The sequence below is a fragment of the Micropterus salmoides genome, unplaced genomic scaffold (assembly GCF_014851395.1).
Source record: "Micropterus salmoides isolate LMB-PRFRI ecotype aquatic unplaced genomic scaffold, ASM1485139v1 Ms_hic_scaffold_12, whole genome shotgun sequence".
NCBI classification, from domain to species: domain Eukaryota; kingdom Metazoa; phylum Chordata; class Actinopteri; order Centrarchiformes; family Centrarchidae; genus Micropterus; species Micropterus salmoides.
In genome coordinates this window covers 2,034,448-2,061,239 of record NW_024040263.1, presented here as the reverse complement: position 1 = coordinate 2,061,239, position 26,792 = coordinate 2,034,448, and the positions used below count along the sequence as shown (strand labels likewise).

Sequence of the window (26,792 nt, the reverse complement as noted above, 5' to 3'; positions counted from 1 at the left end):
CGCGCTTGAATAGATACTTCAGAGCAATAAACCTTAAGATTTTCAACATGTCACACCTATAGCATTTTATTTAGCCATGTCCTTTAATATATTTCCATTTAAATGTCTCGATATAGGGCTTTAAATTGTTAATGGCTGAGTCTGACTTTCCTGCACAGGATTCAAATCATGTGACCCTGCACAAGGGAAAGGATGTATACAGGAAATGGATTGATGTGAAAGACAAAACGCTAATGCTGAGTATTCTGAAGAGGAACTGCAGCTGTTCTCCACTGTCTTTTGTTCTTTGTTACAACAGTTGAGTTGTAAACGGATACCTTAGTTGCTCTTCTTCTGCTGCATTTCTGACATTTCCTGTAGCTGTTCAAAGTGTTGCTCCTCCTAGTGGTTGATACCCCTGAAAATAGTAAAGTCATGGGCCATAAAACCAAAACAATGAGCCGAATCCCTCTAAAACAGTTTATAGAGCTGAGGAGAACTGCAAAGTCCATGATTATCTGTGTGTTCACCGCTACAAGCCACACTTTTGACATTACTCATGGTCATTTGACAACAGTAGTTTATCTTACTTATTCTCTCTACACCCATGACACAAGAAAGTAGTGATATCTGGCATTTTGAGATAATCGGCCAATGCCTGCACTCACAAGGCCGAAAATATCTGCGGACACGTCTGCAGGCAGCTATGTCAGTGTGCCTGATGTGGAAATATATCAGGGCTCCCTCTTGTGAGTTTTAGGAAGGTGGTGAAAATGTTTCAAGCTCTAAATTTCCTGTCATCGCAACACATTCTCACTCCTGACTCATCACATATTGGTCAATACCCTTTGGCGTCGCTTGTTAACGCACCGGGTACCCCTTTTGCGTTGTTTTTCAACATTTAGTTAGCAACAATAGATATGTAACTAACTCCAACTGGTCTTGACCATGCGTCCATATGTGACGAGTTGGGAGTAAAAACGGGTTGGTCATTGTCTTTTCTAACTGTTAACACATTTCTCTGTAGACACACAAATTACTGCAAATCCAATCTAAAACCATTTCTGGCTTGCGTTAAATATATGTTTTTATACAGCAGAGAATAATGCAGTTGAATTCTGTTACTTCAGACAAACTGTACCCCACTCTCCCTTACATGTTCTGAAATCTACGACATAACCAAATGTATTTTTCTATTCTAATCTAAAACAACACTTTAATGGCTAAGATAACCTTGTATATTAGATTTTACTCTCCATGATATAATGGAATTAAACATGACTTTTCTTTGTTTTGATAATGGCATTATATATCAGCCGTTGGCCACCCTGCTCTCTAAATATCAGCATCAGCCATTGAAAAAATCCATATTGGTCGATCACTATAAGACGGCAAACGTTCTTTCACACTCACTCACTCACTCACTCACTCACTCACTCACTCACTCACTCACTCACTGTGCAAGTGATGGGGACATAAGGGCTCAGATAAGGGGTGTGATGATACATTTGGGTTATGAGACGTGACGATGCATGACAACATTTTTTACACTCTTTTGAATTATTATTTGATAAGTATATGAGTGGGGGGGGGGGGGGTTGAGCATCAAATTCGTAATTTCCTGTATTCTGGAGACATTTTTCTGCTCCAATTTACGGTGTATTTTGTTAAATTGCATTGCATGTTTTCTTAATGTGCAAATAAACCTTCTCAAAGCATTTTCATTTGTTAGTTAACATTTCTTGGTGCAAGCTATTTTCAATTTTTACTAATACTTTCAAAAAGTGATGGCCATTACAAAATATGGTGGGGACATGTACCCAGCGTCTCCAGCGTAAATGACACCTATGAACTCACTGTCCTGTGAGGATTATCACACAGAGTCACTCGCTATGAAACAACCACATGAAAACAGCTACCAGCCCTCTACAGCCCTGCACCTCTGTTTAACTTTTCTTCTCTCCTCCTCTTCCACCTCATCCACCACCACCACCACCACCACCACCACCTCCTCCTCTTCTTCTTCACCTCCCTCCCACTGCTTTAACCGCTCCTCGTTCTTTTTTGGTCTCACTGTACCTCTTCTGAGTCTCCATCTCTCTTTTAGTGTTACCATCTCTAGTGATTGCTCTCCTACTGTGGCTGTAATACGCTCCCCAATTTCTTAGTCCAATATAATTTTTCTTTCTTTCTTTCTTTCTTTTTTGTCTCTTTTTGAGTGTGTACTTGCTTTAGGTCCAAGGTTTTTTGTCATTACACAGTGAAAATATTATTGTATTGCATTTGGGAATGCTTTTGTGCTTCTATATGTGTGTGTGTGTGTGTGTGTGTGTGTGTGTGTTTGTGTAATAAGCTACTTTATCACCTGTCTGTTTGAGGAGTGTCTTTGCAAAAGGACTGTAAAAGGTTTAAAGCATTGGTAATGACTCTACTGAGTTCTACTTCAAATGCAAATTCAACTCTGGCATGCTTTTATTCCAGCCACACTGATGCTAACCAGGGTGGTTGAGCATCAAACCTCCTCACTCTCACACACACACTCACTCTCGCATTGCAGCGTGGCATCTCCTTAGGCTGTACCAGTTTTGCAAACTCCTCTACATGTTTTTTTACTTCATCGCCCACAGACATACACTCACACATACACACACACTCAGAGATGCAAAAATACCTAACTATTCCTAGCCAGTACAGTACATTTTGTGTAAACACATTTCTGCATGCATGAATGTAGTGCTGAAATGGTCAATCAGTAATCGATGAGTCAAGTGTTAGATAACATACATTTCAGAAAATGATCTACATGATGATGCAAACAATCATGACTTACTCACACTTTCAAACACTTAACACGGATTTCCCAATACTGTTAAACATATTGCTATTAAATATGTTATTAGTTCCACACAAACACAGACATAAAACAGCTGCATAACTGAACACATGAAAGATCCTTCTCTTACATCTCTTGTTTCTTGCTTTTTTTTCACTCTCTCTGACTCTCTCTCTCTCTCTCTCTCTCTCTCTCTCTGTCTTTCTGTCTCTCTCTCTCACACACACTCACATCTCACAGGTTCGCTCCTTTTCGTATCAGTGCTCTTTCTTCCAAATCTTTACTTCTTCAAGTAGATAAATTCATCCTTGTCTTCTCTCGCATCCCTTCACTCTCTGTCTCTCTCTCACAATAACACCCTTGTACATGCACATGCACACGGTTCTTCTTACGCTCCAAACTTCACTCCTTTTGTGTATAAATTCGATAATTTTCTCACAAATCTTAATGTTTTTCCAAACTGAAAAAGAAATTGCATCTCTTCTGCCTCACTCTTTGTCTCACTTATTAACTCACACATTGTTCTCTATTAGCAAAAAGTGTGTTAAGTCTTACCTTTCCGCTCTCACCGTCTCTTCTCTCTTTGTTGAGTGTGTCCGTCTCTCTCCTGTCGTTCTTCACTCCTCTCACTGACGTGTGTGTGTGTGTGTGTGTGTGGTCCCAGGTGATGTTTGACTTTCGCGGCAACAACAAGACGGAGTTGAACCTGAAGAGGGGAGAGGTGATCTTTCTGCTGCAACGAGTCAACGCAGACTGGCTGGAGGTAAGAACGAAGAGAGAGAGAGAGAGAGTAGGAGAGTGAGAGAGGGAGGGGAGAGAGGTAGAGAAGGAGAAAGGGAGGGAAAGAGTGGGAGAGTGGAAGGCAGTGAAAGACACATGAGAATGAGAGGGGGGGATGGAAAAGATAGATAGAATAGGTGGAAGGGGAGAGGAGACCAAAAGCCAAGAAGAGAGAAAAAGAGAGCAGTTTTTACGAGAGGGGCTTATAGAAATGAGGTTACTGACTTTTTTATGGATCAGAATAACAGATGTATAATGAAATTACATTGTTGTTTTAGCTATTCTTGTTTTTTGATGGGGGAATTATTTTTTCTATAAATTACAGTGATGTTCCTTGGGATATCAGGATTGAGTTGTTTAGTTTTTATGTTTTATTAGGAATGTCTTGTGCCTCGTTGGGTTTCCTTTGTCTTCTAACATTTAGGACTATGTTAGAAATATATATATATAGTCCATAAATAAAATCAATCAATCAAGCAATCAATCAAGCAAGCAAGCAAACAATCGGAGGGAGGCAAAGACAGAGACGGACAAAAGAGAGAGGCAGAGAGGAGAGCGAGAGAGAGATGGAGGGAAAGAGATGAAAAGTGAGGGACTGAGTTCATAGCGAATGAAAACAGAATGAGGAGAATTGAGGGAGATTGCGTTGATACCTTAATGAGTGGCTGCACGACCACGTCCTCTTCTTCTCTTCCAAAAGATGGCCAGAAGTATATGGAGTTTATAGTTTCTGTATCTGTGTGGCCACGAGGGTCTGCATGAAGTAAACTGTTAACTACCCATGTCTATGAGAGACCACACAGACCACCCTTGGTCCGCACAGAAACCTGACTTATGGGATGAACAGGAATGCCACCGTTCACCAAGGCCTGTTCACTCAACATCAGTGGCCGACCACACTAATGCTGAGCAGATCCCTGCAGCCAGGCCATAACATATTGTAGAAAGGCTGGAGGCTGTTATAGCAGTAGGTCACTGTCATTTGTTTTAGGATGACAATGAAGTATATTTTCCATTTTGCTTTATTTAATGATTTTTTGATGATCTTTTGTATTATTATCTTTACCTTGCCAAATGTTTAAAATAAGCAGGAACGGAAACACACAAAACAGTCTCTTCACAAGTCCTTCAAACTGTTAATTTAAATTAAAATTAAAAACAACTATTAAAAATCATAACATCCCTACATTGCAGCAGCTGAGTGCAGTGACCACAAAGTAGCTCCACCGTTGTGATTTGAGGTGCCCTGCTCCAGTTTCCTTTAAAGGAACAATTACTTAATGAACAAAATGTCCTGATTATACACTGCAACTGTCACGTGTAAGTCACTGTCGTCGTCCAAAAATGGGATGTGGGACATTTTAATTAGCTGCTCAACATAAAAATGTAACACTGGAACATTGGTGCCTTCAAATTATTGTCATAGACAATCTGCAGTGTCACAAAGTACTTAAAGAAAGGTCAGGGAATGAGTTGTTTAAAAATGTTTAAGGTGTTGAGAAAGAAGCCGGGAGTGGGTGAGTGGGAGAGAGGGAGGAGGTGGAAGCTGATGTGGTGGGAGAGAGAGTGAAAATCAAAATGGAGGGGGAGGACGATGCACTCATACTGCCCCTGGCTTTCTAGAGATATCTAAAAATTGTAACAGAAAAGACTGATAATGATAACCTTGTTCAACACTGCAAAACTCTTATGTTGTTGTTCTTTTTTGGCAACTTTGCATCCATGCTAGCGTAAGCGTTTTGTTTTTTGGGGTGGATGAGGTTAATGCAACACTTACAACTTGTGAAAAGTTGACTGAGTGCCTTTGATTTAGTCAGTAGACAGAGCGGCTGTGGGTGGAAAACGTGACAAATCCAACTGGCAGACTGGTGCATCAAGGTAAATGTTTTAAACACACCAGTGGAGAGAAACTTGAACAGTTTGTGGGTTCCCAGAGAAAATCTGAGACTTTCTATTTGATGAGCAGCCTATGTGACGTGTGGCCAAAACCCAAGACTTTAAAGGTGTAAATTTAAACTCAGTAAACTGTGCATATGATAACCTAACTGATGAAGCTGTAGAAATGAGAAACTAACCCCTCTGCTGTAGCTCCAGTTCACAGGAAGGTTTTTGTATGCTTAAACTGTTCTTTCAAATATGAATTTATTTTACCCCTGCCTGATCACATGGCTGTTTTTATACAAAACTGCCTTGTGCTGCCGTGTGTGTGTTTTTGCAGATTCACACACACAAGCAAAGACACCAGGGGTGTAGTCAAAAGGCTTTGTTGTAGTGTTGAGTGCTTGTAACATCAGCAGGATATTAAGAACAGGCTAATTAGCCTGGAAAATGTCTCTCTAGATGCACGTCCATGCTGCTTTCTTGTGTTTCTATTCTTTAAATCATCAACCCATCTCATCCTCACATCAGTCCCTTATCACTCCATCCTCTGGAATGACACCCATATGTTGTATCTCATCACCTCTTTATCCTTCTTCTCTTATCTTCTGTTCTCTCCTCTTCCGTCCTCCTGTCTTCTCTTCAGGGCACAGTGAACAATCAAACAGGTATTTTCCCACAATCTTTTGTGAAGATCATCAAGCCCCTCCCAGAGAGTGACCCAGAAGTTGAGGGTGAAGGCAACACCTACAGCTGTCTGCGCTGCTTCCTGCTCACCCAATCTGGAGTCGACACCAGGTCTGTTCAGAAGGGTGTCTGAGTATATGTGTGTGGAAATGAGAGTAATTAATAACTTGATAGTGATGAGTTAACAGGATGTCTATTGTTAGGTGGATCTGATTCTTTTTTTGTAATTTAATTGTAATGCAGAATTGGACATTCTGATTTGAAGAGGTAAAAAGTGTTTTGAGTGTCAGGTTCACATAATATGTCTGACTCTTTGGATAAGTTGAAAATGTGAAAAGATGAGGGATTTCATGCTTGTGTTTTTGGTCACCATGCATCCACTTGAACTTTCTACTGTATAGACGTCATTAACGGGACAGGATTGTAGCGAAAAGTAAGTTAAGGGTAACGCAGCACCCCAGACTTCAGACTTCATGATCTGCTGTACAGTTTTAGTCAAACCAGCACTAAAGGGCCTTTTTTAGATTGTAACTTGTTGTAATATGTAAAGGTTTGAATGCTTTTTTTTGTTTCCCTCTGAAATTAAAGGGATTTTTGAGTCAACAAAATCAAAAGTGAATCACTCCACAGCAGGGGTACTCATATTCCTCAATAGCTCGTGTTAATAAAAATAACAAATGCAACAATGCAGCAGTGTTATTATGAATGCTGTGCATAAAGCAGTTCGACTGTGGGGAGGGATTTTCACAATCTTAATAGCCTTCAGATATGTTTTGGATTTTCTTAATTCAAACAGTAAATCTTTTATTGAGTGAACTTGTTCTACTTATTGCTACATATCTGGCAATTAACCTTTAGAATATTTCAGGCTGGTCTAAATTTTGTAAATCTGCTTGATTGTTCCTTCTTACAGAGATGTGTGTGTGCAAGAGGACCTCACTATCCAGCCGACGTACAAGGATCTACTGTCTCGTATGAGGTAAGTGTATACCAAAATCTAGACCACAAACCTCAAACCTATAACTTGATATCATTTTTTTCAGTAGCGGTATAGCTCATTTTAGGGAGAAACAAAGGATGTGATGGACATTTAGTGTGTGTTGTATGTCCTGTTTTTATTTAATTTACACCCATGCGGGAATCTGTGATTGAGAGACATGTGAGGATCCATTTTGTGGGTGTTAAGAGCTCACTGTTGTTTGGCTGCGGAGGGGGAAATGATTGTATGCTACCTCACACCTGTGAGTGAATTACAACGCCTTCCAAAAAATGTGATAATGGAACATAAAGCTGACATGCAGTATTAAACGAAGGCTTGAATTGAAGGCAGTGGAGCATGTGACAGTTACACTATTTTTGTGATGAAAACCTTCATAATTTCGCATCATAAAAACGTTAACAATGTTACGTAAGCCTTTTCCCAGTTTCCTAATTCTTGTTCTTTTTGTCAAAATTACATCAGTGAAAAAGCAGAAAGTGTGACTTGTGATGTTTGACCTCTGTTTTGTAAACCATTTGTGGCATGTTTTATGAAAGTCATTTTAATAAATTAGACTTTAAGAGAAGGTCATTTAAATTACAAATTAAAGCATGTTCTACGATCTTTGCACAGCAGAGCAGATTTCCTCATTTAGTGTTTCTTCTGGAGATGTACAGATGACCTTTGTCACCATGTCATTGTCATTTAAATTACAAATTAAAGCATGTTCTACGATCTTTGCACAGCAGAGCAGATTTCCTCATTTAGTGTTTCTTCTGGAGATGTACAGATGACCTTTGTCACCATGCTTTCAGCATTTCACTCTTTCAGTATTTTTTTGTGTTAATTCCAGAATAAAATAAGGATGGGTCCATTAATTCACTGGCCTGCCCTGAGGGCAAGCATATTTACATGCTGTGCACTGCAAACCTGCAAATTGCCAGTTGCCAATCATCATCGCTCGTCAAATTAGTTTTCTGCGGGACCTCCGCCTCCCTCCCCAGCCCTCTCCCACAGCACCACCATCACCATCACTGAATGCATATGCTCATTACACTATCATATCTGTTCTTCTGTCTTTTTCGCTCTCATTCTCTCTCCCTCTATCTCTCATTATCTGGTAATTTAGATAGGTGAGCACTATGGTGATTAGCCATCCCCATTCATAATCAGTTAATTTCTTCCGCGGATCTGCTCATTATTGTTTTTCTGTGTTCAGGCCTATTGTGCCCTGGAGTAGGATGGATGAGACCCTGGTCTTGAGTTTTAATATTACTTTGCACAGATAAAGGGAGGGGGTGGGGGTTGCAGAGAATGGTGGAGAAGAGGGTGATGGTGGAGGTATGAGGACATAGTAAGTAAGAAGAGAGAGGATTGGTGATACTACCCTCACCACCTAGAAATATTTGCTGAACTGAATAACGCTATTTTCATGTTTGAGTATGCATAGTATGTAATTGTATACATTGTGACCATACTACTACTAAAGTATGTTTCTGCATGGCTCAGATTAGAAATGTATGTCCTCTAAAGAGAAAATGCCATCTGTCCTTTTATTGCTGGTGGCAGGAACCGACTTTAAATATTTCTTGCATGTCCTTCATCAGATGTATTTCTTCCTAATGTTGTGCCTCCAGGAATCCTGTAGAAAACCTCATAAAATCTATGTCTCTCTATTTCTGTTTTTGTCCATGTCTCTCTATTAATTCCGGAGGACAAACATTACTGTCTGTTTATGCAAAACATAATGTGAATAGAGAAGGTGGTAAAGTTGTCAAACTTCATATCTGCACAAATTACCCATTCCCTTTGGTCCAGCACATGTTTTCTTGGTGATAATTCTCACAGCTAAATTTTAATTAAACTTTAACATATCAACAAAGGCCTTGTGGGGGCAGTGATTTCCTTTGCTAAATGTATGGTGCAGCCTTATAATGTCTTCTTTGCTGCTAAAATAAAAATGAAAAACACTCAATATAAAAGAAACATACAGTGTAACAGTTTGGATATGTACCCCTACACGATAATAATAAAATAACAGCAACACTAAAATACAAATCCTTACAAAACAAATAAAAGTAAGACGAAATAAAATAGGAATAGAAATCAAATAAATTAGACCAAAAAAGAAAGAGGTTATAATTTGTTCTTTGCTTTGTGTTCAATAAGTCATAAGAAAAAAATACCAAGGCACATTTCTTTGCAAAAATTAAAAAGCCTTTAATAAATGGGCTTAACTCACAGTCTTCTTCAGGGCATCAAAAAACAAACCACACCTCACAGATATAACAAGGATGGTGTCAGCTGCCAGGCAATCAGAGTAGCAGTAGATAATTGTCACAGGTGCATTCAAGAAAGTCGGTGTACATAATTAGGTAGATTCTAACAAGGCATCAATGTCTTTAATGTTAGCAAATCCATCATACACAATCAATAGCATCAAGTATTCACAAACATTCATATAAAATGTTGATTTCATAGAAAAATACTCATATAAAGTAAAATGATATATGTATATGCTAGCTGTGGTGTCAGAGCTGAACAATAGACATACAATGATACAATAAAGGTGATTTTTCAGTGTAGCTTCCAATACTTCACAACAACAAGTTGGTTACCTGCAGTGAGGAGAGAGATGACTGGGGAGTGTAAAGGGATTTAAGGGGAGGGGGTGACTTGCTTTTAGTTTTCTTTTTGTTCTTCCCTCTTAGAAATAACCACATGGGCATTGTAGGCGGTATGCTCCATGAGTTCTGTTGAATTTAATGAATCTTTTTTTTATAGTAGACGTTTATTTGAGTGCACATCCTTGAAGTTGTCAGTTTGTTGCATTGTGTCACAGTGGTTACATCTACCACTTGAAAAAGCCTTGTGGTCTGCGATGCGGCGCCTTTTTTGTCTCCTGGTAGATGGCTATGGACCAACTTGTCTCTTTATAGTTGGTGCTCCTCTGAAACTGACAGCTGGTGCAGATAGAAAGACATAATTAAGAAGTGGATCGCTTTCTATGATTTTCCGATAGTTGTTAATGATCTGCTTCATTTTATTTGGTCTGTACTGCCATGAACTTTTTTAGCCTTTATTTAGAAACTGGTTGCATTTATTTTTGCCTTAGCTTTATGGTGGTTGTGGATCTAACTGGATTCTGGTGTTACCATGCTTGTAGGTGCATACTGTGGTAGAAATGGAAAATATCTGTTTTTGTTTTGAATAGGTCAGATTGGTGAGTGGGTGCAAAGTCCTTTTGACAATAGAGACACATTCATCTGACAGGGGGGTATCTGAGATGCTAACAGCTGCCTGTGGGCTTAACATCTCCTGGTGATTGTTCGGTAGGGTCTGTCCACTCTTCCTCCTCTGCCCCCTCCTCGCTTTCTTCTGTTTGGGTTGGTTGGTGGCTCTGCCTTGGCAAAAAAACGGTGATATGTGCTTTGGTGTGTTTTGTCGTCATCATCTTTGCTAGTGAGATTCAATTAAGTCCTAGGTTTTGTATCTTTAATTGTCCTCAGAGGACTGAATAAGCTTTTGGTGCACTTGCCATAAACAACTAAACAACTTTTTAAACCTCCATCTAAAATGAGCATGATTAGTAGCATGAATCTTTTTTTCAAAATCAGAGGTTATCGCTACTTATCCCTTTCTGTCTTTTTGGTCTACATGTGTTTTCAAAGATGTTTAAAATGTTGAAAACTGCTTTCCAATAGGTCTCTCATGCTTTTCCATTTCTAGCAGAACGAGTGGGAAAAAAAGTCATTCTAATTTATTTACTTTAATCTTGCTTAAACTTGAGTCCGACTGCTGTGATGTATTATGCTCAAATAATTAAAAGTAAAAAAGGGACACATGTCACGGGAGTTAAAATGTCTGAGTACACCAAGAGTCTGAAGTCATTCTGTTTTGGTTTCTCTTCAGGAACATCTTCAAGAAGGACGACATCGCCCTGAACTACCGCGACCCCGACGGCGACCTCATCCGTATCCTCGATGACGAGGACATCCGGCTGATGATCAAGGAGAGCAGAGGTCAGCAGGACAAAGTCAAGAGACCTGTCAATCAGTTTCCATGGGAACTGTACGTGACTTTGGCCTCTGACCTTTCTGTTTATAAAACTGAGGCCTGAGAGAGTTTAACTTAAGGGAAGTAGAAAAGATATTTATCAGTGAACTTCACCAAGTAAATATTGTTTCTTTTATTGCCTGTGTGTGTGTGTTTTTCTTTTCCGTTCATTCACAGCCTCATTCATGTTAAAAATGTCACTGCTGTTAATGTAGATGCTTTTCAATTAGTAATAAACTAATTTAATAAAATGTTTATATTTAGCATGCTTTAGTGTTTTTTTTTCCTGCTATCTGTTGATGTACGCTGGAGAAGCAGAGCGGTACACAGTCTGGTATACGCAGCGTTAGCCTGGGAGTCTCAGTTCAGGGCAAAGAAAATAGGTTACCTCACACATTTGCAGGTCTCAGAGATGGCAGGATTAAAAGAGTTTTACCTGGGGTGAACTTGAACAATTATTATTATGCAATTATTTAAATCATTCTTTGAGTATGCACATGTACAAATCATTTGTACTAATCTGAGTAAATACTTCCAGATTGAGATACAGTTTCACAACTCCACAGAAACAAAATATATCAAAAAAAAACACCAAACATTTGCTGGTTTTAGTTTCTCAAATGTGAGGATTTTTGCTTTTCTGTTTTCTATCACAAGCTCACCTTGGGATTCGGGACTATCAAGCACATTTTTCACTATTTTCTAATATGTTATAGACTAAAAGAGTAATTGCTATGAGAACAGCAAGAACAAAAATTTAATTAATCAACAATGAAAAATATGTGGTAAATATTCAAAATGTAAGGTCAATTAAATTTACTCTTCCAGGAGATTTAATTGCACCCCCCAGTCGTCTTGTTATGTGCATGTCATCCACAACGTTTTGTACTTGATTGTTTACGTGATACCAGGTTGATGTACATGGGGGATATATAGAAAGAAGGCTGTGGCATACAATTGAAAGCTCCAGAAAACACTAAATAACTGGGCCTTGCATTTAGATTATTTGCCATAGATATGTTTCCCCAAGGTTGAGAATGAATTTCCACTTACAAGATAATATAGATAATTGTTTGTTGCAACCCTATTAGCAGTTACACTTTTCACCTCTCAATTCATTCAATTCCTCAAACTATTCTCCACTCCGCCTCTTCTCTTTTCTGGATAAAGCTATGCTACATGTTTTAACATAATCTGTCAAGCTGCTTCTTGCCAGGTCATTCGGCACTCCTTTCAAGAGATAAATGGGGATCATAATCTAAATTTTCCTAAACAAAATAATTATTAACTATTGATCAACCCTGTCAGCCAACTACAGATATTTAGTGTTAATTTGGTGCTACAGGGAAACTTAAAGTTAGACCCTTAAATCTATCCTCCAGGGCTCTGTTTCGCTCACACCCTGCATTCGCATTTTATATGTGTCTGCATTTCATTCACACTCACCTCAGGGAATTGAAATACTCTATTGCCTTTGCTAGCTGGACCGTTTTTCCTCATCTCTAATGCAAAGTTATTCCCCTCATGTTCCTTTTTAACCACGTCTCCCAGGCACTGAGAAAGTTATGCGTCTTTAAAAGTTGATTATCGCACCAGCGTCGACTGATACTTGCCCATACTTAAGTGTTAACGCCCATATTCTATTCAGGTGTGTATTTTTCTATTTTTCTATGGGGTAAGCATTATTGGGAAAATATACATACATGCATGTTGAACCTAAACTCTGGACACATGTTAATGTAAATGGAGGTTTTCAGGTGTTAATTTTTGGTGATGATCTGATCTTCTGAGACTCAGCACATTGGCCTGCATTACACAGACCTGGATGCACATCACTATAAGCTAAGTAACAGACACTGCACACACAGCTGCACTCATGTAAAGACAGTGAACACACACAAGGACAGGGGGAATTAAATGGATAAAGGGGACATGCCCCTGAAAACCAGTTTGTTTGTGTGATAACGTCATTTACTATATTACTCCGTTTCCAATTACATCTATCGCCATTTTCATTTCTAAAGAGCAAGTGAGATTTCCCTATTTCCAGTGATTGATCAGCACCGTGACATTGGTTTGACCTTGGCAGAGCTGGAGTTAAAAAAACACTGTGTGGCAGCCTTAACAGATGACCACAATCACTTTTTCTGCATATGTTAATGACTGCATGAGGTTTTGTGATTGCTTTCAGTCACTGATTTGTTTTTGGTTGCGATAAAAGAAAGAGCTAATCACTACCTCCAAAGAGGTAACCTGCTGTCACATTTTCCACTTAATATTTAGCTGATGCTTTCATCCAGGGCAACTTAACGCTGAGTGAGCATGCAAGGCTTCAGGTCCTGTTCAAGGACACTGCTTACTAATGGAGAATGTGGCAGATCATAATCTCCTTGTACAGGTTAGCTTTTAAGACTTAATTTTCATTGTTTATTGAAACATATTATAACCATTATTATTAATGAAGCCAAAAACACAGCTTGTTGGCAGTTAGTATTGTGTTCTGGCATCAATGCACGCTGATGGGTCAGACTGAAAAGCTTAAATCAAATTTTAATCTTTGAAAACACACAACTGCAAGAATGTCAGGTTTTGGTGAAATTGCATCGTTCTGTCACTTCCACTCTCTGTAGGTATAGGTTATATAACCTATATGCCAGCTTTATTTAAGATCTCAACAGAGCCCCGTAAAGCAGATGGATGTGTATTTGCTGTTCTGGTAATGGCCAGCAGTAAAGCAGATGACACGCTAGCTGGTTGAGGTGCCAGCAAGGGAAGAAAACTAAATAGATGTAAAGAGGTAGCCAGTACAGAGGGCTAGGCGAAGGATGAAAACAATGAGAATCACCAGCAGGAACTGGAAGACAACCGAACAGATATGAGACCGGGAGCAATGCACTGACCTAGCCACAGGACTTATCTGTCAGTCAAAACCTCTGCCAGCCCAGGAAAAACAAAACAGGGTTGAGAGAACACCAGCCGGAGTGCAGTGCTGAGTGAAAACAAAGTGAACAAAGGTCTCAGCTAGGTAAAAAGCTAAAGGGTAACAGACAACAGCATTGAAGAAAATGCTGAAATGCTTAGATAGAAAAGCGACGTAGATAATCACAGTTACTGATACTGTTCAGCCTAAAACCCAATGACCCTGAAGGGGGGAATTCATCTTACTGACCTTTACTGTCGTGAAGTTAATAAGGGAGTAGGGTCAGCTAGAAAACATCTCCGAGCGGTTGCTATTTGAGATGCAATTAGTGCAGGTACTGGGTTTCAAAGAGATCATGCTTCAAAACTGCAATTTATCACCTTCCTGAGTGACTGGTGAAATAGACAGACTCAGCCTAAATTTACCAACATGTGGTTGGTGGGTGGTGCTCATTTCACCACACTGGTTCTTGTGTGACTTCCAGTTCCCTCCATTTTTGTCCCCCCCTCCTTTACCTCCCTGACCTTCCTTTCACCTTCTCTTCTTCTCTCTCCCTTGTTATTTCTCCCATTTGGCAACTCCAGTATAAATCTTCACTTAGTGGAATAACATTTAAACCACTAACAGTAGGTACCCACTCAGAAAAGAGGTAGTCACATCCTGATAAGTTACTGCTCCTGCTCTGGCTATTATTCACTGCAGTTGTTTTGTGGAGATTGCTTTTTTCAAAATCACGTTACTCTACGATCCAAATTGCTTTTGGAAGAGCTTTGCAGTGAAGAGCCTATCCATTAAAAGTTTTCTGATAAGGTAAATCTTGCCTTTAGTTTTAGTTATGTAGCTTTCTTAAATCATTTTCATTGAATATGTAAGCGTTTGTTGAATATGTGCCTTTACAATACCATGCTCTGATAAGTGTATAACTTTGTTCAATATGAATTCTGCATATCTGCTTATTTAAACCATGTTTTTGTATAGTATTGTGTTCACACTGGGGGAAAGGGCAAAATTACGTGCCTGGAGAATTGCTTAAATTTGAGTCCACTGTTAATGGATTGGAATAATAATGTGGACTGTTATGCCGTGGTGCACAATAGTATCCATCTTTAGGATGGTGGAATGAATGCTCCAGCAGCAGCTCTGAAAATGAATTACAAAAACTAATGAATCCTGAGGGGGTTATTTTTGTTTGATATTTGTAATGGTTTAGAGTTTACAGTTACACTAAAATCTTAAGCTGTGTCTAAAATCACTCCCTCATTTACTCATTCACTACTCTCTATGTAATAGACACTCACTGGTTTAATTTATAGTGAGCAGTGAATTGAGATTTGTAATAATGAATCAGCATAATTAATGTAATCACTGACAGCTGTTCAGTTGCATAATGGTAATTTGGTATTTATAAAATCTTCTTATACTACTTATTGCTCTTCCATTGTGGGAATTTTTGAGGACACTATGTAGTGAATAAATCTCCCTAAATAGGGAGTGACTTTGGATACAACCACAGTTTGATTAATGTCTTTGGGTGCATCATTTCCTGTTAGCGCAAAATTATACATTGACACATTCACTGTCAAAATAGTGCCCTGTCTACAATAATAATGTTCATGATATTATATAATATGAAGCAGTTAGTAACTAATGGATTTTTTCATTATCACATTTGCCAAGATAGTCACAGCCTGCAAACAGCCTAAGCACTAAGAGATAATTTTACACATCAGGTTCACTTTACTCATAATGTGGAGTGCCGCTCAACCTTTTATATTAGGTTTTCTGTCCTTCTGGAGGAGCTTTCTAAAGTCTGAGAAAATAAGCCTGATGATGTTGGAGACTTTTAAAATTTTGAGGTAAAGCATCAGTCTTATAATTCAGTCTAGAAACTCATGCTGATATGTATTGCCCAGAGTATTACAGATGTATATGTATGTTCATGTTGAATTACATCAAAGGACAGCTCCTGACACTGAGAACACAATTGTCAGTGCTGAATTTAGAACTTCATCTTTATCTTTCATTTCATAAGTCTGTTGATCCTCTCACAGAGCAGCTGTAGTACTCTGTAGTGCTGCGGTGCTGCCTCTCATTGGACTTTCCAAGGTACTACAGAGTCAGCTATTTAGTGCAGAGTGTAATTGTTGCTGTTAATTGCTGCTGTAACCTTTTTTTTCTGATTCACAGTTTACATATTATGTTGGTGAGATTTCACAGGTCATATGAGAGAGCACAGTGTTGTGCTGTATTTCTGCTGATGAAAAACAGTGATGAATGATAGTTAATGGTGACATAGTCAAACAAAGATAAATAAATACATGTCTGAATGCTTTTTGTTTATACATGTGCTTTCTCTTCTAACTTTGGAAGTGTACAGTATGACCACACACACACCGGTTGGTGGAAGATGGATCGGCCCGTCTGCTCCTGGTTTTCCGCGATGAGTTCAATCCATCTTTATCTCATTCTGTTCCACCAGCAGACATTCATCCACATTTATGATCATGTAGAGATCTGTCATACTGCAGCACACACACACACACACACACACACACACACTCACAACCACACAACCACACACAACCACATGCTTACAGACTTATAAACATTTGGATAATAGTGCATTTGACATTTGTTGTGCAGAAAGGGGAATATATGTAACAAAACATGAAAAAGCTCAATCACAGTTTATTTTATAATTCTTCCATCAAGTCCTACTAAATATTTGGTGGATTATTTTCACGACTTCATAGTCTAACGAGAGCTGCAGGTGACTGCAGGGGCGGGGAATAAAAACGGCGCCGTCAAGTCGGACACATTCTACCTGCGAGAGCTTACTGTGAGCTGAGATCAATGATTGATCTCGCGGCATTTGCAAAGAATAATGCCGCGAGACCAGGCAAAAGTGTGGTTCCAACTTGGTGCAGCCGGGGAAAAGCAACTGCAGCCGCCTTGCTCCCGCGAGGTTTTAATGTCATGTGACATGGTGACGTTTTGTAGCGCGGGTGAAAGTCGGACACAATTTCTAACCAGCTGCCTTATTTAAAGTCCGGCATGCATCACGTTAAGTCAGCGCTGCGCAGCGCCGCATGAAGTCAAACGCACCAATGGGCTGTCACCATCGCCATCATCGTCTTTGATGCATTTTTCAGTAAATAGGCTACATTAAATTACAGGAATAAAACGTGACAGACTGAATCTTATTTGATAATAAAAGCTATCCTTAGAGCAATATGAAGGTTTTACATAAAAAGCCTTTAAACGCCCTTTCTTTGGTTTAAAAATTGCATTAATGGTAAGCTTTTGAAAAAATAAATTAGCATACCACTAGATTGTAATTGTTCAGCAACACCAGGTAATTTTAAAAAAGTAAAACTGAGTTCCTGAAAAGTGACCTGAGATAATAGATTAATAGATTTTTTTAGTCAACGGAATCTCAGTTGTATAAAAATGTCGTCAAAACGCTTAAATAAAAACTTTCAGTATAACTCTAATTTCCCATGAATCCAAAACATCGTATGTAGTGCTCTGTTTGTAAATAATTTCATAACAGGAAAACATGTAAGAAAACTGTGCTCAGCCTGTATGTGAATCCTGCTTTAAACTTAACAGCACGATGTTCTCTCAGCTTGACTTTTCAGTCCTCGCCACACAGGGGCGCTGTTGGTCTACTGTGTGCAGATGTCAGATGACTTTGTGCTGCAGAGGCACAGTGCATCTTCATCAACATAATCATTATCATCAAGGTCGTCAGCATCAGGACCATTATCATCATCAACATTAGCAGCTTCCTGCAGATTAAATTCTAAGAGAAGTAAACAAAATTACCCTTTACCGCTGTTCACTGCTTTATTTGTATTTGTGTCCGGGAGTTTGGTAAGTACAGTCAGGACGACACTGAGGCCTCTGTGCTTGATAACTATTAGTAATGCTGTGTTTATAATAAAGAAAGTTATTTTCTTATGTTTGATATTCCAGTTTTTGGCCCTCTTAGTAGTCAGAATGGAAACATGACTGCACAGCACTGCAGTGAATTTTTCTGTCAGAGGAGAGAGGAGAGAGAGCAGAGTTTGTGCTGTATGGAGAAATTGAACGATACTGTCATCTCCATTTAGGCCTGTAGGGTTTGAAAGGATAAGCAGACAGAAAAGGAGAAAGCAAGGGCAAAGAAAATAAGTGGAGAGGGACCAGTGAGCGGCAGTCACAGTGAATATGTTCAAACAGGGCGACTGGAGTCACACAGATGGCCAGACACACACAGAAGGTCAATTATAAAGCTGTGGAGGAGGCAGAGACTACTGGGAGTCTGTTGTCAAGAACTTGGCCTGAGATGTTGGTGTGAGGATAATGTGTGTGTGTGTGTGTGTGTGTGTGTGTCGGTTTGATGTCAGGGGGTGTGTTTTTTTCTCTGCACGAATCTTAAATCTGTCTATCTTAGATATGAGAGAGGTAAAGACAAGTTGGTAAGTAATTGAGACAGGTGGGTGTAAGGAGATAAAGAAAAAGGAGAAGGTTTAGACAGAAACAGACAGACTTTTGATGTACAAGACAACAATAAAAAAAGGCTATGCCGGGAGATTTACAGTAACAAATATGTTTTCCTGGATTACAGTAAGTCAGGCAAATTGTTTCGTGTGTGTGTGTGTGTGTGTGTGTGTGTGTGTGTGTGTGTGTGTGTGTGTGTGTGTGTGTGTGTGTGTGTGTGTGTGAGTCTGTGTGTGTATATGTGGGTTTGTGCATGAGTGATAGAATAGGTGGGGATTTTCATAGAAAGATCCCAGATCACCTTATGATGAGAAATGAAACAACAAAAAATAGGAACAACGATTGAAGTCTAAAATCCAGGAATAGATAAATTCTCTCCTTTTTTGTGGCTGTTCTTTTCCTTCCATGATGATGACAAGTATATACTGTGAGGGCACTGTGTCTGTGAACTTCGACCTCTTACTAGCTAAGGATTTTACAAGGCTGACATGTAGCATGTAAAACAGAAGCGGTTTACTGAGAATTCTTGGAATAAGTAACAAATCAGATTTGATGTTTTTAGATTATTTTGTCTCATTTTTTAATTATACTCTGTCAAAATATGAGATCATTTTGCTTTTACGTTTGCTTCAAATTGACAAGAGTGAAAAATGTCAGTCAAAGCACAACAATGAGACAGACATTCGTCATCCTTCTCTCAACCGTTAAATGTCCATTCTTGAAGACAAAACAGAGACAAATTTGGAGGCAAAGTACAAAGGCAGAAGCGGATATTATGTTGGAGAAAAGCGACATATACAGAAACACACCCACATAAACACACAGTCTCTAAATACACTGACTGACACACATACATCCTCACCTGCACAGGATCTGCAGTATAAACTGTCTGTCCAATCTACTGACAAACAGGAACACACACACGCGCCAACTTTCTTTGTCACACACGCATGAGCATAAACTGTTATCACCATCACATACCATCAATGTCATCAGAATAACCGGCCCAAAAATATCCAACACACACACACACACACACACACACACTCTCTCTCTCTCTCACATACACTCTGGAAAGTGCACAGACATGGGTGTGGGTGTGTCAAGCTCCTCTCCACTACAACATAGAATACACCATTGTTAACTTTAACTGACAGAGTAAGGAAAACACTTTTGAAGTCCCCTCAAAATTATATACATACATACTGCGTGACTGATGTAGGCTGCTAAAGTGGGAACTGGGAGAATTAGCTTATGAAGTTTGTGAATTATCTCTATTTGTCTCATTGTTCTGATCTGCTTCATCTCTTTGCGCTTCATCCACATCCAAACTTAATGGCATTTCCACTGGTCTGACGAGTGAGGCTGTGGTTTTTTCTCTCTACATCCATCATCCTTATCATGTTTCCATTTTTTGTTCATTTTTGTCCGTCTCCTTGTCTCGCTGTGCCATATTTGTCTCCACTATTGTCTCTGTCCAATTCTCTCTCTCTCTGCCAGCTCTTTCTAAATCCTGTTATCTTTACGTCGTTTCCTCCTCGGTCCTCCGCTCCTTCTGCTGTGCTGGCATCTGAAACAAAGGAAAAATGAAAGCCTTTGTACCAAAATGACTTTGTATTTGATGTCAGAGCGGAAGCTTTTTCATGACGGTCCAAACTGTAATTAGGGTTGGCCCATACAAAGAGCTGCTGCCCTTGATGGGCCTTGTGTGGATAAACTACTGAAGAACTCACACCTCCAGAGTGATTTGGGGCCGGTTAAGTATCTGCGCCCCCTGACTGAGATGTGTTTGAGTTTGGTTTCTGCGGTTTGCCTCACAGTAACACAGCTGAATCCACAACTTCTTTAATCAGGATACGATGGAGCTCTTTGGTGTGTAAACTGTCAAGCGCCATACTTATCATGCAATATTGTAAACTTTTTGGTTTATGTAGTCTCCTTCTACAAAGTCATTTTCAGATAATAAAAGCCACATATATAGCCAAATAAAAAGAAATAAAAGCTGAAGAAAATCATCAAGTAAAATCCTTAACCAACAAAGCATCTACACTGTACTTGCACTAGATAATTATTTTTGTAATCTTTATGTTCATTAAAATCTCATTGTCAGCATGTAGTCTGATTTTCAGGAAGGAATAAACTGCACACTGAAGTGACTCTGCTGCAATACTATAGACTAAATAAAATTACAGATTACAGACTAATCGAGTGTTATTTACAGATCTCATAAATTGAGTAATTGTATTTTTTAGGTCCCTCTACACAACTAAATATCAAAGATACAGTGAGCCTTCATGCACAGATGCCCATTACATTTGATTCTATAAATGCCCTCCCATTAATAACCTAACTCTGACCTTTTTCTGTCACTCCTACTTGAACTTTCATTTAAATCACTGTCCTTTTAGTTCAGTGGGCAGAGCCAGAGGTTCACTTTGGAAAAGCATCACAACGACTAATGCTCTAAGACAATTTGCATAAACAGCTTATATCATGTTCTATGGCATTTGACCTTGGCTCACAGGCCATGGCTTGAGTTGTGTGATGAAATTGTACGGTCAAGAGGATTACTGCTTCACAGAGGTTGAGTCTTACAGCTGATGTGAGTTTTTAGTGCTCATGAATCGCTGTAATTAAATATTACATGATGATTTAAAACCAAAATCTAAATGGTCGATTTTCTGTATTTGTTCCAGATGTTTGACACCATTGGCAAGCAACAAGCTAGATGAATTCTGACATAATAAAAAACAATTCACCTCCAGTGAAATTGGAGTGGCAGCAGAAATCTCAGAAACTACTGTTTCTGAACCTGGACAAATGAATCAAGAAACTATTGGCATGGCTAGGGAGTTCTGTCTTTTATCTCAGATATAAAAGTATTACAAGCTCTTTAAAGATGTCGTTTATGGTTGAAGGAGGACAGTCTCCAATCTCACCTTTATGTCTGTTTTGTGTTGTGTCTTCTCCGACAACCCTGAACACGCAGCTGTGCTTTCACCATATTAACATTTTCACTTTAAGAGGTGACAGATGCAGGTTAGGATGCTGGTGTGTTTGTGTGTGTCTGAGTGTATGTGAACCCGCATACACACGAGGAAAAAGACAGAAAAGGCTTTCACTTTCAAAACATCCTGAAGATGTTTCTTAAGTGATACCCTCAGGGATAGAAGTTAGTCAAAGTGCATTCGTCCCCTATCAACAACTTGACTTGATGGGAGAAGGATCCTCTTTCACTCACAAACCACTTCCACTACCACCACAGCTTTTATCACTTTAAATAGGACACACTGACACGTAGGCCCGGCATATACAGGGCTGACAAAACTGGGCTTCTTTTTCACCTGAACAGGTGCTCACTTGTTTAATGTTGGTTATTGACTTATTCTATATTGTAAATCTTATCATATACCAAAGTATGTTTGTCAACTACCAGTTTTGTGGGCACTGCTTAATCATAGTGAATTTATTTTTTGCATTACATTTTCTAACCTTTAATTTGTACTCACAGTGAAACCTACAACTTTCAATATAGAGGTGAAGAAAAACACTTTGGTAACAGAAGTCTACAAGTGGAACACGAAACAGAGTGGCTACTGAGAAGTAAACTATGGGATCTATGATCTGCCCTGCCTCCGTGTTTCAGGCTGCCTGTCTTCAGGTATAGCCAGACGAAATGCGAATACATCCCATTGTGAGCTTCTTGAAAGCAGATCAATCGTGCTGTAAATCCAAACACAGTTTACTACTTTCTCCCGATGGCTGTCACATTTTAGACCACAAATGACACAGATGGGTGATAGGGCTCCATCTAATCGGAGTTGTACTTCAGCAGTCAAATATTTAAGCTGCAATAGGTGTTTATACATTGAAATACCAAAATATGTATATATGATAAATATGTATGAGTGAGTGTTCACTTCACTGTGTTCTTGCCTGCCCGTCCCTTGTCACCTGTGTTCCTGTTGTACTCCTGGCAAGTGGGTCAGCACCTCTCAGAGAAAATAAATGTCATGCTGTATTCTTAAAGGACAGTATCAGGTGTGATGGTTAGCTGGTGTACTCATGAAGGCTTCTCCACCTTTGTCTGGCTATGCTCCCCTTTAAGGCATCACAATTTGTCCAGTCTAACCACACAACCTGCTGCACTGTGAACGCAACACTGAATGCATGCATGCATAGAGGTTTAACCAATGCCTTTTTTCTTACCTTAACTTTGCACTTTTTAATGTGATGAGCCGTTTTATTTATAGTCATTTACTGAAACTGTGTTGACAAATGCACAGGAAGATTATTCTCACAAAGGCAATCTTGCCAACACTTGAAAACAAAAACTATGAAGGCATTTAGTTTTACTTTTTCATGTGTGAAAATGTTTGACTTTGAATGTTTCTTTTCTTTACTGTACGTATATACACTTACTAGACTAAAAGATGAGCTTTTGATGGAACATAGTGGTACAGTGACTAGATGAGTAATTTGTTCCTTTTGGTGTGAGACCTTCAGTGGATATGCCTTGTTAGAGATGAAGTGTTTGTTCCAACAGTCGCTGTCATAAAAGAGAACAGAGCTTTGTTTCTTCAAAAGAACCAGCAGATACGCTGAGCTGGAAGAGGAGAGCTGAAGTCAATACACTGTGCACCACTCAGCTTATAACCATATTAATTTTTTTGGCAAATAGTAACTTAAAAGATTAGAATTAAGATAGTTTTGCATTGTGTCTCAGAGCAATGGTTGATAACACAATATAAAACACACTAAGGATCACTTGTTTTTAGTTAGTGTGTAATGGAATTTTTTTAAATGCCGTATTTGTGCAGCTTACATGCTCAAACCTAAAGGGAAGCAAGCTCCACTGCCGTATACTTTGTGATACATGGGAATGCGGGGACAGCACAACATAGTAGGATCTTATTCAAGGATAAGTAAGAAACTAAGCTCAACATCAAAATGTGCACCTTCTTCCCTTCCAAGTTATTATCCACGATAAGCCGTCTAATATTTGAGTAAGTTAAAATACTAAGACTGCAACTTAAAAATAAATAAAAATACAGTCCGCTTACCTTAACACACACTATATCTACCTGGTGTTTAGAGCATGGAGAAATTAAAACTCACCTGGAAGAAAACATGAATGCTTTCAGTCCCATTTAGAAGATGTGGCAGTGATGCAATTCAGCCTCTTGTGCTTGAAATCTGTTTTCACAGATGAAAATAACTAAGGAACTCAGAAGTATTATCCTGGCATAACCTTTTTTCACCTGTTAAGTCTTGAACACAAGAGATAAAACTTTTTAGATCAGAAGTTTTTTCTCACTTGCCTCTCAGGGCTTCTGTATAATACAGCATGGGACATAAAACATGGCCCTGCTAATCAAGAACCACAGCACCACTGATAGTCAAAAACTCCACCAGCTATCTTCAGTGCATAGAGTGAATTATCAATTCTAATCCAATTTTAATTCTCAGCAAGTTAACATGTTTAAGTAAATGAAAGTCAGAGAAGGGACTTGCTCGTGTCTCTCCTGTCAACAGCCTCTCTGAGCGGTTACTGTATGTTACAGCCTATGTTTGTGTCTCTAACAGTATTACTGCACTGGGGAAGAAGAGCTTGTTCATTGAGTTCAAAGCTGTTTCTTATTCTCTCAATGAATCCCAATACCATCTGTAGTGTGTCTGTGTGTGTTTTTGTATGCATGTGTGTTACTCTCCTGTCTTTGATGTGTACAGTATAGGTCTGTGCATGTCTCTCTCCCTCTCTGTGTTACTATCTCTCTCTTTCTCTACTGACATCTGGAAGGGTGTGAAACAGCTGTGTCTGCTGCAGTCCCCCTTGGGATTTATAGCTCCTTCCTCATGTAACCATTCATCCGTTATCTTTCCACAACATCCCACCTCACGCTACACCCACTTCAAACTTGCCCTCCACCTCTCTCAACTTGTTTAAAGGAGAGCATTTGCAGATTTTATGATACCTCTGCACTTGACATCTTAACATGGTTTGTGTGCCATAATATTGATTGGACAGTGCATATAAGCGTGTCCAAGTTTCTGTATCTGTGCATTTGGCAAATGGTGCAGTTTCATTTATGTAATTGCACCACAAATGATATGCCTGTTTATGGGTACATATATGTGCAAGCATTTGCATGTGGACATTCATAGTTGCATGTGTGTTTAGTGCTCGTGCTCTCCCATGGCCAACATTCCTCAGCCTCTGATCTTCGACTCTTCTTCTCCTTTCATCCCTCCCTTTCTCTCCTCCTCCTCTTCTTTTCCTCCTCGGGGCAGCCATTCATAATCATGATCATTCTGTAAAGAGAGAAAGAGAGTCTGTTGGGGGAAAAAACACACGCAATTCTTTCATCTTTTACCCAGTTCTGCTTCTGCGATTTGGATTAATATGTGCTTCAGTGCTCCAATAATATGCTGCAGAAGGATTTATGGGATGAAATTGGCCTGACGTCTTGATGGATATAGTGGGTCACCGACAGTGTGTGTACAATGAGATATCCAGTAATTGAAAAATGAAAAGAAAATTATTTTTGAAATTAAAAAAAGTAAAATACAGTACATTTGAAACAGGAGGAAGGGCAGATCTTGAATTTCTGCTGTTTAACATTTCTGCAGTGTTGTTTTTTTTTAAAACCAAACCAGATGTGTATTAATGCATCCTTGCTGTTACAGTATGTACAAACAAGTAGACAGTTTGTTTGACACACCTAACTTGTATCTGGTATAGTGTGCCTTCTTTTGGACTTCAGAGCAGCATGAATATGTCCGGGCATGGATTCTACAAGGTGCCAGATGCGAAATGTAGGCATTACTGCAAATTGGATGGCTGCTCAGTCTTGCTGGAAAACCTTTCCACCTCATACAATGGATGCTCAATTGGGTTGGGATCCTGGCATAGTAAAAATCACTGAACTAATAGCAATACAGTACCAATAAAAATATTGTGGTGTTCCTGGAACCATTTGGAGACTAATCGAGTGTGCCAGGAAACATTACCCAAACTATCAGACTGCCTGTACTGCTGACACTCATGCTCTCTGATCCTTCCCTCCACATAATGCAAAGATAAGATAAAAATCATACAACTTTTTTCTTCCTCAGCAGACCTGTTTTGATGCTCCTGTACCAATTAGAGACCCACTTTCTTGTAGTTATAGCTGAGTATTGGCACCTGGCATGTTTTTTGGTTGTAGTTCATTTAAGATAAAAACTGTTAAAGCTGTAGCGTGGCATCACCAGACGTATTCACAAATGTGTATTAGTCTGGAATCGCTCATTTCCTTTTTGATTTCCAAGGCGCATTATTAACGGGCGCAGACCAAATTAGCTCTGACACAATTGGATAGACCTACAAGCAATCACAGCAATGAAAGTTGTGACATAATGCTGAGTGACGCATGCAAGTCGGGTGCTTGGTGCTACTGTTTTCAAGTAGGAAGAAAATGACAATCTTGTCACAAACATTCTCAAATTACAGCTAAACAGTACACTAAAATGTGTTTCTGAAAACATTTGAGGTAGGAAATGCAGTAATAGAATCTTTATTCATATGTGGTCAGCACTGCAAGACGTCTGACTTTTCAAATCTGGACCATTGGTCATTGTATCAAACCCGCCTCATATTAGATAAATGGTAGAAATCTGTCTGAGTGGGAGGGCGGCCAGATGTATTTGCCAGAGCAAATGAAGCATGAGCTCTTCAAATTTGTCTGGTTCCTAAGCTACCAAAGCTAGGGACTGATCTCACAAATATCAAAACCTAGACTAAACTATAAATAACTCCACAAATGTAAATATAATATAAAAACATAAAGATTTTTTAGTCATGGACTTGGTCCAACTTGGTCCACTCAGTCGTGATGCCCACGTCATAATATATATGATTGGCCCAACAATTATAATGATATCCCCACCTTGAGTGGTTCTCATGTTTTGAACACTAACAGCTAAATCTGAATGTGTGCCTCCTCTAATCTAGAAGCATGTTTGCCCATCTCTTAAAATGATAACATCACTGTAAGTTGTTTTCTCATTATTCTTGGTAAATCCACAATCATTAAACCATCTTCAATGTCTCAAAGGGCACATGTTTTGCCTGATTCAATTGTTAACTGAACACTAATTGTACAAAACCTTGTCTGCTTGACTTATACCACACACCACGGTAACGTAACATATAA

General features: G+C 39.2%; 2 protein-coding genes across 2 annotated transcripts in view; one reads left to right on the top strand and one right to left on the bottom strand.

Moving 5' to 3' along the window:
* pvalb7 (parvalbumin 7) overlaps positions 1-3,500 on the bottom strand; it is a 45,160-nt gene extending 41,660 nt beyond the window's left edge. Inside the window, exon 1 of the mRNA XM_038712804.1 lies at positions 3,368-3,500. The gene's annotated coding sequence lies outside the window, so the exon portion shown is untranslated. The remainder of the gene's footprint in view (positions 1-3,367) is intronic.
* Positions 1-11,456, top strand: part of ncf4 (neutrophil cytosolic factor 4) — a 35,213-nt gene extending 23,757 nt beyond the window's left edge. The window contains exons 7-10 of the mRNA XM_038712803.1: positions 3,477-3,575; positions 6,117-6,268; positions 7,071-7,136; positions 11,049-11,456. Coding sequence (XP_038568731.1) covers positions 3,477-3,575; positions 6,117-6,268; positions 7,071-7,136; positions 11,049-11,256 — 525 coding nt within the window. The 3' untranslated portion in view covers positions 11,257-11,456. The remainder of the gene's footprint in view (positions 1-3,476; positions 3,576-6,116; positions 6,269-7,070; positions 7,137-11,048) is intronic.
* Positions 11,457-26,792: the final 15,336 nt, after the last annotated feature.